At 43.7% G+C, this 16,627-nt stretch overlaps 1 protein-coding gene across 1 annotated transcript in view; it reads right to left on the bottom strand.

Annotated features, from left to right (window-relative positions):
- BACE2 (beta-secretase 2) overlaps nucleotides 1-13,274 on the bottom strand; it is a 53,492-nt gene extending 40,218 nt beyond the window's left edge. The window contains exon 1 of the mRNA XM_065861602.2: nucleotides 12,408-13,274. Coding sequence (XP_065717674.1) covers nucleotides 12,408-12,719 — 312 coding nt within the window. The 5' untranslated portion in view covers nucleotides 12,720-13,274. The remainder of the gene's footprint in view (nucleotides 1-12,407) is intronic.
- Nucleotides 13,275-16,627: the final 3,353 nt, after the last annotated feature.

The raw sequence follows: 16,627 nt of genomic DNA, 5'->3' as shown, positions 1-16,627 counted from the left end.
GTGGGCAAAGGGCTGCACAGCTGTATTTCCTGATACAGGGACACAGACACCACTGCCCAGTGAAAAAGGGTTTTGCTGTGCCTAGACAGCTCCCTCAGCAAGCCTCTGCACACTTGTACCTATGTGGTTAACCACAGTCTGTCTCACTTCATTCCTGAAAAAAAGCACTGTCATTTTTTTTCAGCTGACCTGAAGCTAAACTTTCCCTGTAAGTAAAGACAACCACCTCACTGAAAAACAACAAACCATCCACCTCAAGTGTCTTAGGTTAAATGTCTGCTACGACTGGTTTGTTTACCAGTACTACTTACGGCATGGTACTTCTAAAAAAACCACAGTTTTATGTCAAACAATTTTAGAGGTGTTGTTTGTTAGGGGAACGAAAAAAAAAAGAGGAGAAAGGGACTCATCATGTTAACAATACTACCTTTCACAAGACAATAGCCAAGGAGGGCTTTTTGCCCTTTTTTTTTTCTTCCAAAGGAAATGAAATCAGTAATCCTACATTAATGTATTATACCCAGTGAATGATTACAGTTAGAAGCTGCATACAGTTCAGAATTTCAATTTTCTGAGGCTTTTGCTCTCCAAAATTAGCTTCCAATTTATTTTGTCAGGTCACCCTTTTCTTTACCTCTATTATTCATTAGACTCAGAGAAACTGCTGTCTGAAAGAAAAGCATTTTTAGTTCTTTACAACCCCTCCAACTGCAATATCTGTAAGGCTGAAACAGTTTTACACACATTTACACAGAGCCAAGTTATACTAAGTAAACTCAAGAAGGCTTGAACCAACTAACCTTTAAACCTTCCTCATGCTGTACAATCTTCTACACCATGAGTCGCTGCCCATGTTTACTGTGCCATTTGGAAATAACAGAATTAATAAATGGCCACGTTTCAAACTTCAGCATAGCCTCTGAAGTCCATTCTTAATGCTCCTGAGCATAGGCCGGTAGGAAGTATCTCTTACCTCACCAGTGGTGATAATTTTTTTTGGTAAATCTTCCTTTTGTCAAAGAAACCACAGTAGCCTTGCCCTTCAGTAGCTGGCAGGAGCCCCTCAGGAGAGTGTCAGTCTCACTCCTGTATTTCCACATGCATTAAAAGGTCTCCTTCACACTGAAGATCTGAACTTCAATCTCAAATTTAAATAAGACCGTGGATTTCAAATTGCACTGGAGATCTGAAACCAAGTGCCAAAGCTGCTCCTGAAATATTTAAGAAGCTTTTGAAGGCAACGATTAACTTTGAAAAAGAGTACATTTCAGAGACAGGTAGGAAGAAAAAGAAGTTTGCAGGACAGCAGTGAGAAAAAATCAGTTTTGAGAAGGCTGCATGCCAGGTCTGATCTCTTCCCTCTCCTCCCCCTGTCAACTCACTCTCATAGCGACATGATTCTTTTCAGGTTTTTTTCCCCTCCTCTGTCAAGATGTTAGTTTTGGAGATGGGTGTTTGTTAGCAAAGGTTTTTCAAAGCCTGGAGAGCTAGGAGAAGGAGAGGTGAAGGCAGGACACCCCGACACATCAGGTCGATCCGTTCTCCCCAGAACAGGCTGTTCCCAGCAGCGTTGCCGTACCCACACCGTGGGGCTGCTCATTATAATGTACTTCTAGCCACACTCACTGCCTGCTTTCAGGAAGGTCTCACTTATGTTTTTTTAGTGCTTTTCTTTGAAAAGGACATTGAATGCTTACAAGATATTTTTCAATCATTCCCTTAAAACACTGCAACAAAAACAACGTGGATAAGCATAATTTTTCTTGGGTTTTTTCTATACACTGTAATGGTGAAACAAGCAGCCCTTCCAAAATGCGAAAGCCAACAGACATGACTACAGGGGAACCCCCACTTTGTTGCTTGAATCAAATTCATGGCTGTGAAAGCAGCCCCTCCCTCCTGGAGGACAGGAAACTACCAACAACCCCACGTTCATGCACCTGGGTTCCCTGGATTAGCCAAGATTGTTGGACATGGATAAGTAAGTAAATTAGCACACACCCCACAAAAACAACTATGGACTCCCTGTACTTCAAGGCCTGACCTCTGCTATAAAAAATGTCACAACTTGTTCTTCAGGACTGGACCTGCAGCGCTGTCAGATTTTGTTTAACATATGAGAGCTGCTACAGTATTTCATATTGCAAAACTGGGATGTTTCCACCTGGAGAACTGAAAAGACTGGTCCCATCCTCTTCCATCACAGCTCCCGCCTCTCTTCTTCCCTTTCTGCCCAGAAACAGCAGTGATCCCATACTTTCAGACACCTATTGCACTGTTGCTGTATGGATAGCAAAGGGTCGTGGCTGGATCTGCTGGTGCAGGCAAGGGGGCTGAGGAAGGGAAGAGATCAGTAAAAAACAAACCATAATAACAAAACACAACAAAAAACCACAGGTCTGGCTATGTCAAGCACAAGGACTGGAACTTGGTTATTCTGACTGTATTGCCTGCTAGAAAAGCTGTGCCACATCTCTGGGGAAAGGTGTAAGGTCAGGCAGCTGCCCGCTGGTTTGTGCCATCTTAAGTGGCCACAGGAATGTAGGCAGGCAGCCCCAGGTCTCAGAGCAGAAACAGGGTGATGCAACTCTTGTGTTTTTATTTCCCTGGTAATTAATAAAGGGAATACAACAAACAGAAGGCTTTTGCTCCCCATTCCACCTGACCTATTTAGGATATTACCAAGGAGCAGAATTTGATTGTTGTCATGGGTATTTGTTGCAATTGTACAGCGCAGTTCAAAGGCAAACACAGAAAACAGCTTTCCATTCCATAATACCAGGAAGGACTATTTTATGGGAGGGGAAAAAAAAGCTGCTAAGCAATGTCACAATAATGTGTTTGATTTATTAAAAATAAGAACAATCTTTTTTGTTCCTATTTATTCTAACATTTTACTTAAAAAAATTGGCAGGGCAATTTAAAAGGCAGATTTGATTCCCAAGTGAAGTTATCATTTAAAAAAAAATACGTTTTATCTTTTTTTTTTAAAGCAGCAGCATTCATCCCCCTGCAATTGGACTCATTTATTTCTCTCTCTCCTTCTCAAACATGCACACTTTACTCTTTACCCTGGCTAATACTGTAGAGGCAGCAGCTCTGGGAAATGAACCAGCTTTGCCTGTGGCTCATACATCATTACAATTGTTAACCAAGTTCTACTATAAAAATCTTTATTACACAGGAGAACACAGAGGCATGTAGGAACACAGCTTTATTTTCAGATACCAGGTTGAGTTTGTAGGGCAGGAAGTTAAAAGACTTCTTTATACTCTCAGGCTGACAAAGTCTGCTACTGTGGGCTGCAACATCACACAGAAGACAGCTTCCTACTATGCATTCCTCCACCTATCAACTTGTATATAGGACTAAGCTATCTTCTGCTCCAGCCAGCGGTTACAACCCGTGGTGTGATGATGGCACCTCAGGTCCTACAGCAGCGCAAAGGAAGGCAGCACATTGCTGCCTACACGCTGGAGCTGATGGTGCTCAGTCTGGTGGAATTCACTCATCAGCAACAGCAAACATCCTCATGCACACCTGCTCTGAACAAAAATGTGCAGGTAGTATCACTAGTGTTTGGTCACTTGCCAAGAAAAGGTTAACCCAAAAGCTCAGCAGAGTGCAAATGAAATTTAACTTCAGCTGGAACATGTAACACATGCCAACATTCATAACGGCAGTTGCTAGAAATTGGCTAATTTTTGTTTTCCCCTCCATACATTATTTATGTCAGCAGACCTAATGCAAAAATCTGGCACTCTGGATCCTGCAAAATGCTTGTGTTATTCCCTGAAGGACTTTACATCTGTGAAGTAATGAGAAGATTATTCTGTGACAGATAAACTGAAGCACTGTGACTGCATCAGATGTTATCTTGCTACATCACTTCTCAGACTTTTTGGGAAGTGTGACCACCTTCGGACTCCTCTGTCTTATTTGCAACCTGAGAGGCACTGAGAAGAAAAATGAATGAATAAAGTAAAAACCTCTTTAGTCATAGAAAAGTATCAGTAGGACTGATTAGTCACTTTCTGACATGCCTCGCACTTAACTCTAACCTGCAGCAGGTCATCTACTAGACAGCACAGTGAATGAAACCATAGGTCTCTCCATACCATGCTTAAGCAGCATGATAATATTGCCCTGAAGACCTTCCAAATTGTCATAGCATGCTCTGTCTTGAAAAGGCTTTACAACTAGTAATTTCTTATGCTGCAAACCCTGACAGTCAAGGTTTTTGTATCAGCTGGTATCACAATGGAATTTTGGAAGCAAAGTTTCTAATTAGGTAGAAAAAGATGTGAGGAAAAAACCTTCCTCAATATTTCAAAGTTGCAATTTCCTAAGTAGATCTGAAGTCTGCAGCTGAAATAGACACCCTAGTGTATTATTTTCTATGCCAAAATTATGGCTGTCAAAGGCAATCTTCAAAACCTATCTGCTGCTGACCTGATGTATTTTTTTCTTCCCTAACACCACAATAACATTTTCAAGGGGGTCATGCAGACCCAGCCTTCCATACAGTGGCTTAGCAGGTAAGCCTTTTTTTTCTGTAGAAGCCCCAAATGGCTGATCATCTCTGCTGTGAAGCTTCCGACAGCAACAAAGTGAGAAACAAAGTGAGCCTGGATAAGCGAGAAAATTCTCACATCTGGCTTTGGTGTGAGCCTGAGCACAAGCCACGACACTGCGCCAGGCTCCGAGTCGCTCTTCTACAGAGCGCTCTCGCAGGCAGATCTACAAACAAATATCAATGAATTACTCCAGAGATGGCCACCAAAAGGATCCGATTACTTTTTCTCTGTCAAATGGCAGGATCTGGCCTTTAATGTGAGAAGGCTTACACTCCCTCCTGCAAGCACAGAGGTGTCTCTTGGTTCTTGAGCTGTCATCTTTCTTTTTTTTTTTTCCTTTAAAAAGACCCAAACATGCCAATGGGCAAAAGATCCCTAGGAATGGATTCACTGGTGTCTTTAAGGAGGAGAATCTTACCAAATGTTACTGCAGCACTGATATATTTTCTCCTTTAAAATAAAGCTGGACTTTGAGACAAGCATTTTCCCTAAACACATGCAGTCTAGCTTAACAGCAGTGTTTGCTAGTAAGTAGGTACAAAAATAAACCAACCATAAAACTAAAGAAAATAAACTAATTTTAGTATTCACAAGCTGAGCAAAGACAACAAAATCTGCAAGTAATTTATTTTTCACAATTTCAAATTATTACTAAGCAATGGTGAGGGAAAAAAGGATTGCAGAGTGCAATTACTGTCTTAACAGATTCACTTCAAAAGAGTCTTCTAGTTATGACACATTAATTGTATTCAACAAATTATAATTTTTACTTGAATAAGATTTTTTCCCATTTAGTTTATTTTCTTCAAATTCCCTCTCCACTGTACCCCATAGGTTTCATCTATTCAAGGAGGACTCAATGCTCTAGAACATCTGTTCCCCACCTCCATCCCCATAAAATACAGGGGAAGAATAAAAAGCACTATTTTATTTACCTTTGGCAAAAGAGGGAGCAAATCTTGACTCTGGCCCAAGGCTTTCTCAAGGCACACGAGCTGACTTTGCTACGTGGCCACCCTCAGATGAGTATGGCCAAAAGCCCATCAGACAATCACAGAATCACAGAATAGTTGGAGTTGGAAGGGACCGCTGGAGATCATCTAGTCCAACCCACCTGCTAAAGGAGGTTCACCAAGAGGAATGTGTCCAGGTGGGTTTTGACTGTCTCCAGAGAAGGAGACTCCACAACCTCTATGGGCAGTCTGTTCCAGTGCTCTGGCACCCTCAAAGTAGTTTTTCCTCATGTTTAGATGGAACCTCTTTTGCTGCAGTCTGTGTCTGTTGCCCCTCATCCTATCATTGCGCACCACTGAAAAGGGTCTGGTCCCACTCCCTTGACACCCACCCTTCAAATATTTGTAAGCATAAATAAGATCTCCTCTCAGCCTTCTTTTCTCTAGGCTGAACAGACCCAGCTCTCTCAGTCTTTTCTCACAAAAAAAAATGCTCCAGACCCCAGTCACCTTTGTAGCCTGCCACTGGACTCTCCAATAATTCCTTGTCCTCCTTAGAGTGAGGACCCCAGAACTGGACACAGTACTCCAGATGCAGCCTCACCAGGAAGCCCACTGAGAGGGCCAGCATGTGGGCAGTAGCAGGTTCAGCAGTCAAACTTTCATCCCAAGGGAGGGAAGTTTATTAAGCTCCTTGATGAGGCTCTTGGGTGGTTCAGGGCTGCTGCCACCTTTGGTGTGCAGAGCACACACCCACCACCATAGGAAAACAAAAACATGCAGTTGATGCAGACATGCTCAAGCTACCTCAGATGCTGGCAGTGGTAACAGAGCTGGCTGTGTGTTGCAGAGCCACCCAGAAAAGCACAGCAGATTGCTCGTGTGGAGGTCCTCGTTGCCACAACTAGACTGTTACCAACCTATGTTACCTGGTTTCTGCTAGCTTGGTTCTTTAGCAACGTAATCCAACTGCACAAGTGACTGCGATGTAGGCATATACAGAGGAGACAGACAGACAGATAACTTGTTATTTTAAAACTATGGGAGCTCATGTGAAAAAAATTGCAAATAAAATCTATTTTCTTCCTGGGATGTTTCAAATGCTTTGAAGGACACTGAACTGACAGATACAAATTTGAATTGAAAATGTTTTATTTTAACAGCAGTCTGGTATCTGTAGAACATGTACTGCATTTGCTTCACAAGCTCAGATATACATAGCAAAACCAGGCGGAAAAGCAGCAAGATGTATGACAGTCCCACCAACGGCAGGAAAAAACACTTCCTTCTGGGGCAGTTGAGTGCTACCTCCTTTGTTTTGAAGATCTGATCCCGAGTCCTAATCTGGGCAGAAATACGACCAACAAGTTCCTTCACTTATTCACACAAATTATGATTAAATCTGTATTTTACAGCCAGTAAGATAAGGGAGAGAGGTAAGTCTGATTTGTATCAGAGATGCACATGTGCAAGGGTATACTATTGTACCAGCTTCCTTTTTCAAATGTAGCTATACTTGACAATGAGCAGATGAGGTTTAAGGCCACTCTTGCTTCACCTACAGTAAGTGAGAAATTTTCCAAGATAATAAAATGTGGGGGCAACATAATAGCTAACATGTCCTCACAGACCTGAAGTCCTAAGTGCTCTTCATAAAGACCCCTGCAGTGTGTAGTAGTTTTAAAATCTGTCTTGCCACTTTCCCTGGAGCTTACTGCTTGCTGATTACAGGAGACAAAAACAAACAAACAAACCAAACAAAAACCAACCAACCAAAAAAAAAAACCCCAAACACACATCTAAAACCAAACCAAACAAAAACCCAAACAAAAAAAGAAATCAAACTCCTAAAACATTCCTTCCTTAACAACTCCAAACATACATTACAAGCCTCTTCCATTCAGTGTCACTCTGTGTCCAGACACTGCAGGCCATTGCAGCCCACTTATAAACACAGCAAGGCAAAACCTTGGTACAAAACACAGTGCTATACTCAGGCTATCTGCATTGTAATTAATACTCATGTTTTGGGTTATTTTTATGGTACAGGCTTCACTACCTCTGTGCAGTCCTTTTAGTGAGGGCTAATTTTGTATGGAAGGAGGGGCCAGAATGTTAATTCACCAAGGCAGGGTCCTGTAAACGTGAATCTGGTATGTTTGTTTGTTTTGGTTTTGGTCAAAAATACATTACACTTCACCACACCACAGTACATCACTATATTGGTCCTGTCTCTCAGGACTTTCAGGTCCCTGTCCTTTTTATTTTGCAGGCATCCAACAACAACAACAAAGTCTACCCAATTCATCATTTAACAACAGGAATAATTTGCATTTCAATAGTACTTCCATTAGAGGGATCTGGAGGGATTCTGATGCTGCCACCTCAAAGTACTCTAATACACTATGGCACTCATCTTTGCTCCTCAACCCTTCCTTTTTTCAGCTTTCATAAAGAGCTCAAACACAAAAGACCCATGTAATTATTATTTAAAAAGAAAAAAAAAAAGAGAGGGAGACTCTAGTTGGAGCTTGCTTTCTGGTATTTGAACCTGGAAGGATCACATTTTCCATACTTCTTGTATCTAGAATGATGGTAAACCCCCTTTCAGCAAAATTAAGAAAGCAGAGTCTAGCTTCTCAGGAAATAACACAGCTCCACATATCTCTTCACAATCTTCTTTCCTTCCAACACTCAGGCAACAAGAGACATCAACAATTAAGAAAGAACGTCTGCATGTTCAGAAATTGCTAATACGTGTGTTCCTTACCTTTGAAATACCTAGATATAAATTGCAAAAGTCCACAACACACTTGAGGTGTTTAATACATATCCTTCTTTATCCTTCTTTTCTTTAATAGTTGAAAGAAATTGAAGGAAAGATAACTCTCACCAATTACACAGAAACAGAAGTTGTGTTTCTCAGTGAAGGCCCTTAGACTCAACAGTGCCTGATCTTAAAACTTCAGAGCACATTTACAAGACAGGTTTTTGCTCACACCCCACACAGAACAAACTGCCATTAGGACAAATAAGACAAAACCTCTTCATGCATAGAATGAAAAATTGAAACTGAAATTTCCAAAAGGAGCCGTGGCATTCAGAACACAAGTCAGATCCTACTGTGGTTTCAACCATCTGCTAATCAGACCACGGTTACTCCTGGGAGGCACATGCCCAGCCTCTCTCCACAATGAAGTTGCAGGAGTGACATTTACTTGGTTTCAATAAAAAACACTATTTGGAAGTGCAGTGGGACCAACAGGACTACCACTACCTCATACAATGAAGACTAGCATAAGAGAGGCAATATGAGGCAACAGTACTTTCTTTGTAAACATTTACTGCAGTCCAGATGGACTTCAAGAAAGCTGTGAAGAACATGGGGTACTTTATGAGTTTGACTATTCTACTGGGCAAAAGCTTATAGGAGAAACAAAATTAATATGAACAGAACTGCAGTGGAGATGGTGGAAAAACCCTAAATGATCTTTGATTCAATTCCTCACAGTGCTTATAATCTCAGGGCAGGCAAAATAATAAAATATAGAGCAAAGGCATTCCATCAGATTATTTAAAGAAATAAGAAGTAAGAACAGTGCATACAATTCATATTGGGCTCTTGCCACCTCTTATTTAAATCTGGAATTGGAAAAAGTGTACCTATACAGACAAGTGTAAAGTACATAAATCGTCAGAAGTAGGACACATAATAATACATCCATGAAATAAGAGACAAATATACCACACTCTTCAACACAACAGATCTTTTTTTTTCACCTTTCACAGGATTCTTAAGTAGAGCTGAATGTGAATGAATGAGAATTAATGGGGGTAATGACAGCTGACACCAACCTGGTAGCTAGTTTGGAGATCTGATATGGTCAGGAAACTATATTATAAAACTGGAAATGGTCAGAAATACTTTGGCTGCAAACACTTTGCAAAACTATATTAACTGCATTGAAGTTTCTTCTCTTGCAAATAAAATAAATTTGACTTCACACAGCTGCTCTATTTTTATATCGTCAGAACAAGTATTTCAGAACTGCCATTGTGAAACTCAGTTCTATGCTGTGTTTATCTGGTATATGACAAATCAGAATTGGAATGAAAGCCAAATGATGTGCCTTAAATGACCTGAAAACTGAAATTCTTTCATAGTAGCTTCCTTCCAAGAACGAAACCTAAAAAAAGAAAGTTTCTAAAAATGCAATTGAGCAGTAATGTAAGCTCAGTAGTGCTGAAATCTTTCACAAATGCTCATTCTCCCTACTGGCACAGTAGCTTCCAGCACTTAACAAAAACACTTTCAAAGTTACCAGGCACCAACACTATCATAACTGCAACATTAAATCTCTTGCCTCTTCTTGCAACCTGCTGTTTGGTCTTGGTCCACTACTGCCTCGTTTGCCTTTACCCATCCCCTCTCTGCAGCACCGCTGGAGCAGCAGCTCTGCCATCCACTTTTCTGCTCTGTCAGCTGGGAAGCGAAGCTTCTTCAGCACCAGTATCCTTCTTCCTCCTTGGCAAAACATCAGAGCAGCATTACCCCGTGCTGGCGCTCGGCTGTCCCGGGAGAGGCCTGGGTGAGGAAAGGAGTTAGCTTGGGAGCAAGTCCCATGCTGGCAGGATGCAAGGGTAAAACAAGGTGTCCAAACATCACTTTACACCACAGCTTCTAACATGAGGTGTAATGTGAAGTCAGACTGGGAGGAGCATTTAAATCAGTAAGGGATATCTCTTCTTTTCTACCCGATTGTGGCCCACTCTGACTCCAGTGACTACTTGCCCAAGAACTTTAACACAATCCCAACACTTGGCAGTATCAAGACACTTGCTTTTAGTATCAACGCTGTGAAGGATTCAAGTAGCACTGGCCTGTAGCGCTTTTGCAGCTTTATACTATTCATTGCAAAGCAGAAAAACAGCGAGAACATTTGTGATCTTTACGTCTTTCAGTTTCAGACACGGAATGAGATAACAAATTCGCCTCCATCAAAAGTAGAGAATAAATTTTAACTGCACTCAGTACTGAGTCACTATATGCCAAGATACGATTTTGGAAATGCAAGCGCATTCATAACCTTACTTACAACATTGGCGGGCCTACTCGTGAATAAAACTTTACAAGTGCTAAACACCAGTGGCAGTTTTTTAAATAATTAACTTTGCAAGAACTCAGAACTAGTTCAAAACAGTAATAGCTTTGCAACCAGATTCAGAGCTTTTTTTTTTCAGATGGAAAAAAAAAAAAACATGCAGCAAGTTTATCTGAAACCTTACCTCACATGTACTACAAGTCATACTAGCTGTTAAGCGTGAGGCCTCCAGGTGCACTGAGATCAGTACATTTCTCCCTCTTAGACCTACAGTCACATTATCAAAAGTCTGTCGTATTTATCCTTTTCCATTTCTTTCAATTTCAGAATCCCCCAGACAGGTAAGAAGATGATATGCTTGATAGTCACTTTTTCTACTTTTTTTTTTTTTTTTCCTTTCATTTAAGACATACTGAATTGGATTATTAGTCCAATCAAATCTGGTATCTTGATTCTGGCAGAAACCAATATTGAATGTTCCCTGGAGTAATGAAGCACACACAATTCCACACTAATAGAACTAGTCAAATATGCAGCATACAACATGAAGGAAAAATTACTTCATGACCTTTGTAGCTATTGGGCCACACCTTAACACACCAGACTTGGTTAGGTGTGTGGGGTTTTTTTTTTGTCATTGTTGTGTTTTTTTCTCTAAAACTCCATTTATTGATCATAAAACACCACCACCCTTCCTCAATACATGCATCGATCCTCCTGTCATGCATTTCAATTAGAGTGACAACATGGCCAACCCTTACATTCTAGGTGTGAAAACAAAAGAGCTCACAGAAGTCCAGAAATGCAACAACAGACAACACTCCCTGTTGGCTAGGCATTTTGGCATTCATAGGCTTTTTATTACGGAGAGGAGCTCACACAGAAGAATAAGGATTGTTTTGTTTACACTGGGAACACAAAGACCTAAACTCCCGTATCAAACACGAAGTTCTGAGGGAAAGCCCCGAGGGCTTTCAGGAAATTAATCCCCACTCAGCTGACTAGTCATCCCCACCAGCAGACCAGCACCGCTCCTCCTGGGATCTCATGACACAGATGAAAGAGCAGCCACATAGAAAAAAAACTTCAGCAATGCTGGTGAAGGCAGTTGAAGAAGACAGAAGGAAACATGGTCTACTTGAAAACAATATTTAAAACGTACACGTTCTTTGTGTTATTAATGAATAACACATGAATTCCCGAAAGCAGGGGCTGGTTGTGCCGAGCCATCACTTAGTTTTGCAGAAAGATTTCGAGTGATTCTCCCGGGGGCACCGGGAGGATCTATCAAAGCATCCAATCACAATGCAAGGCAGCTTAAAAATAAAAGAAAAGAATTAAAAAAAACACCCTCTGACTCTAAAACACACTCATTTCGATTGACAGAACAACTTGCTTCGAATCAACATACACTGAGACAGCCTGAAATCGAGGACGGGCTCCGCGGGATTTCCCGAGCAGCCACCGGGCGGGGGCAGGGCAGCCTCCCGCAGGCAGCCGCTGAGCCCGGTGCGGCCGCCGGGGCCCTGGGAGGGACGGCGGGCGGGCAGGGACGCTCCTCCCGCCTGGCCCGCGGAAACTCGTTGCTGCCGCCGGGGCTCCCCCGCGCCGGCCACCGGCACCGTCTTTTGAGGGGGTGCGGAGGAGGCGCCAGCACTGAGCACCGGGAGAAAGTTGTGTTTGGGCGGGAGGGGAGACACATAGACTCCCGCTCACCGAGAAGTTTACCCCGCTTCCCCCCCCGCCCAGGCCCGCAGTCCCCCGGCCGATCTTACCGCCTGCGGCGGGGTCCCGATCAGCATCTCCAGGTAGTAGCCCCGGCCGGAGTCCCCTTGCAGATTCTCTACCATGGCTAAAAAGTTGAGGGTGCCCACGGGATCCGAGGCCAAGGCCAAGCCGTCCTCGCCAGCGAGAGGATCCTGCTGCCGGCTGACGCTCCCGGGCCGCAGCACCACTGGGGCCGGCGGCGACCCGCCGGGGGCGACCGGGTGGGACACACGGAGCGGGAGGGAGAATAAAGCCTGGCAGAGCCCCACAGTGCCGGCCAGGAGGAGCAGGAGGCCGGGAGTCGCCAGCGGCGTCCTCATCCCGTCGGCAGCGCGGGGGACGGGGAGCTCTTCCCAACTGCAGCGGCTCCGGCCGGAGGCAGCGGCCGCCCGGCTGCCAGACTAGAGCTGCCAAGGGTGGAGGAGGAGGAGAAGGAGGAGGAAGAAGAAGGGAGCGGCTTCCCCACGCCCCGGCTTCATCTCCCCCTCCCCCGAACTGAGCTCCTCCTTGCGTTTCTCCCGCACGGCCCCCGGGCAACTGGAGCGCCAGGGACCACAGCTGCTCCGGCTGCCTGGGATCCGTGCGGGAAAGTTGCTCCAACCCAGTGCCCCCGGGAGAAACTTTCCGGCTCGGCTCAGCCCAGCCCGCAGCCCCGCTAACGGAGCGTGATGGCACGCTGGCGAGAAAAGTTTCCGAAAGCCTTGAAAGGAAGGCGGCGAGGCGGGCGATAGGGGCTCCGTGACAAGGGGTGCGGTGGGGGCGACCGGGACGCCGGTTCCCTGATGTCCTCCCGGTGTGGTGGCTCGAGCGTCAGCGTTGGGGGGGCCGGGATCCGGCAGCTTCCCTGGGGCACCGCTCACCTTCGGACCTCGCGGGAGGAGACGCAGCGGCCGGCGGGGGGTGGAGGAGGGGAATGAGAAGGAGGTGGGAGTGCGGAGCCGGGTCTGGGGCCGCTCGGGGATGCCGGCGCGGGTGTTCGTGGCAGCCTGTGGCCGTGGCTTGGGTGACTGTAGCCCCGTTTCGCGGCGGCGGCGTCTGGTGTGGGTAGTGGGCATGTGTGTGTGGAAATTAATGTGTTGTACTAATAAGAGCGAGGCATGAAAGACGTCCTGTTGTTAGAAAGCGTGTGAGGGTTTAAATGTCTTCATCATGCATGGAATTAATAACAGCAGTCAAGTGTGGCCTTTTGAAAGATGGGAACACTTAGGATGAAATTAGTCTCTATACCTTTGGAGTAATGACAGTGCCAAATAGACCATTAGATGGAGCAGATAGTCCAAAAGCCTTGAAAAATAACACTGAGCAGGTCTAATCGGTGTCACTTTGTGTTTATCTCTGACCCTTCTCCTGCATCCTCCGTAGTAGACATAACTAAAATATCCAGCCTAAGTCATGCATACTCTCACTATCTCCTGGCTAGTTTGCTGTCCTAGGCAACCACCTGGTCTGCTCTTGTGTGTAAATCTGCTTCAAGCTGCATGAACTGAGATCCCTGCCCTGCTATAGTAAAAAACAGCAACGTCTTTCTCCCTTCCTTGAGACAAAATAATCATCTGTGAGATTTCCGAGTGTTTCACAGATACTAAATGAAGTTTCTGTAGGAGGTGGACAGTACTGCCATTCACTCTTGGGAAGCTGACCAAACTGTTTGCTGAAAGGATTCTCAGCTGAGGCTGTTATTCGTAGCCACTTCCAGAGTTACTTGCGGAGTAAAATCATTAAAAAGAAATTGGAACCCACCTACACTTGCTGAAGGAAAAAAGGTGTTTCCACTTTTTTTTTCACTAATGTTTTCAGGACTCAGGCTTGCTGTCACTTAAAGTCTGGAGCCCTTACTCCTATTTTGTAGCTCCTCCCTCAGATCAGTTCAGAGCCTCTGGTGCAGTTGAATACTTTCCCCTGCATCCACATCAGGAGATAGATGCAGTCCCTGTTCCTGCTGCCCACAGAGCTCTTTTCAGGCAGAAGGAAAGCCCTGTGGTGCTTTTAACTAGCTGGAGGTGTGGGAAGCCTGCAAGGAGCTTGGTCTGGCTGGGAACTTGGGTAGAGGGCAGAGATGAGGCTTGCGCTGCACTCAGGTGGTTATTTTACTTGTGGGAAACTACACATCTTAGTAAAAGATGAAATTGCGCAAACTTCCCTCACTGCAGGAAGCTTTCTATTTGCCTGACAAGTAGGAATATCAAATACTGCAGTCCTGATACATCTAGTCTCACCTGCTTTAGACAGAGCTGGAAAATGTTGCTGTAGGCTGATGGCAGCTGAACACGAGGGAGTGGCAGGGTGCCTGACACACAGAGGTTATCTCCAGGGTGCTACAGTGATGTTTTTCAAATGTAGCTGGGATTGTGACAGGTTATACTGTAAGGCTTGTCTAGCCGGAACTGAAGGGGAATTAAAATACTTAGGGCTCTTCATGGGTGGGCTGAAAACTAGAGAAATGCCCCCGCGCCTTTAAAAAAGGAAATGTGAAAAGTAATCAGGAGTATAATTTAACACCCCCTCAGAGTGGTAGGGATGTATTTATAACAGTCAGCAGCTATATACATTTTGTTTTAATTCTTTTACAGTACAGTAAGTCTTTCCCTTTGCCACTGTTGCTAAGTTACGTTACCATACTTCTGTGTAAAGCAATCCCCGTAAAAAGAAGTGTATAGTTTTCAAAGTATAGAGGACATAGCGTAGCCTGCAAGTGTTCAAGAGAAAACTTGTCCTTTTTTTATACTGTTTGTTGGAAGTTCTTCTTGTCCTGTTTTCCACATACCTAGATAGGTCTTGTAGTAAATGCGTATCAGACAGCTGCTGCATATGAAGTGGTATATGCGTAACCTTTCTGTCCTCCCATCGCATCATCACAGCAGGGCTCGTGTTCATACAATAGCATATTGTGATGTTTCTGTCTTGCCTCGTCTGCTCCTTTATTTACTGAAGTATCTGATGAGGCTTGGACTGTGCCAGGTGCAGGTGAGTAGTCCCAATGTAGTTATGAACAATGGCAAGAATGGGCCTTAAAAGAGCAATGTAAACAACTGCTTTTGAAATAAGACATCATAAAGTCCTGCCTGAGAGCTGAAGGTAACTATATCCAAAACGTTCCTTTGAGGGGAAATCATCTGAATGCAATGAATGCCACTACAGTCAATATGCGCATTTATTTCTTTGTGTAGCACATACAGAAAATAAATTAAATGCACAAGAATAGGCACAACTTTAAGTGTCTGTACTCCTTGTTTTCTAGAATATTTGGAGAATCTTGTTGTCTGTATTTTTGTTATTCTGAAAATGTATTCTTTGAGTAAATAATTAAAAAAAAATTAAATATCATCCCCTGTGAACAGGTCTTTTTAAAAAGTCATTTGTCCACATAAAAATCTGCAGGTATATCTTGACTTTGATCCAACTCTGCATTAATTTAGTTTGATGGTATTGTGGTGCTTTAAATCTTTAGCCACTTGACAGTGAATTAGCATATGTCTCTATAACATAACCTTCTACCAGTATTTACAGAATACAGCGTATCATAAAAATGCAACCACCCTGTGTTATGGACAAGGTATATTAACTAAGCCAGAAAGACAGTTGCTATTTGGAGATGTTAAATCAGGACGGTTGAGAAAACAAGCAGGAATGGAGAAGGCGGCTAAAGATGCAGAGGAAGTGCTGGAGCTGATCTGAGCAGAGGAGCTCTGGATGACTAAAAAGAGATCCTCTCCTTCCAAAAGACGAAGCTGTTAGGGGACCGCTCAGACTGAAGCAGTTCTCTGCTCTGCATCTGCAGAAGTCAGGCTGACCTATGCTATCATTATACAATGATGGAGGCAGATGGACACAAAATAAAGACTTCTATTCTAAAATTGCTTTGTCTACTTTCTGTGTTCCTATTGTTAGCATAATCGATATTTCAGTTTTAAGAAGACCAATTGCTCTTTACTGCTAATTGCACACTGGTACTGAAAGAAATGCAGCTGGACCTGCAGTGTACAAATGGTTAATTTGTGGTGTGGTAGCCTTAGATTTTGTTCTTCGTGGACTTGACTGGGAAATGGTCTATGTCCGTGGTCATCTTGCAATCAACTTTTTCACGTTTTAGGCCTAATCCAGTGAAATGTTGCTGGTAAGTGCCAGAGCAATAAACAATCAAGCAGCAGCAGAGACCGCAAGATTTGGCTCTGCTGAGTGCCTGCCAAGGCAATATGTTTTCTGAGGCAATGAACAAACCAACTGCCCT

Source organism: Patagioenas fasciata, chromosome 1, assembly GCF_037038585.1.
Source record: "Patagioenas fasciata isolate bPatFas1 chromosome 1, bPatFas1.hap1, whole genome shotgun sequence".
NCBI classification, from domain to species: domain Eukaryota; kingdom Metazoa; phylum Chordata; class Aves; order Columbiformes; family Columbidae; genus Patagioenas; species Patagioenas fasciata.
This window is presented reverse-complemented; position numbering and strand designations above follow the sequence as displayed.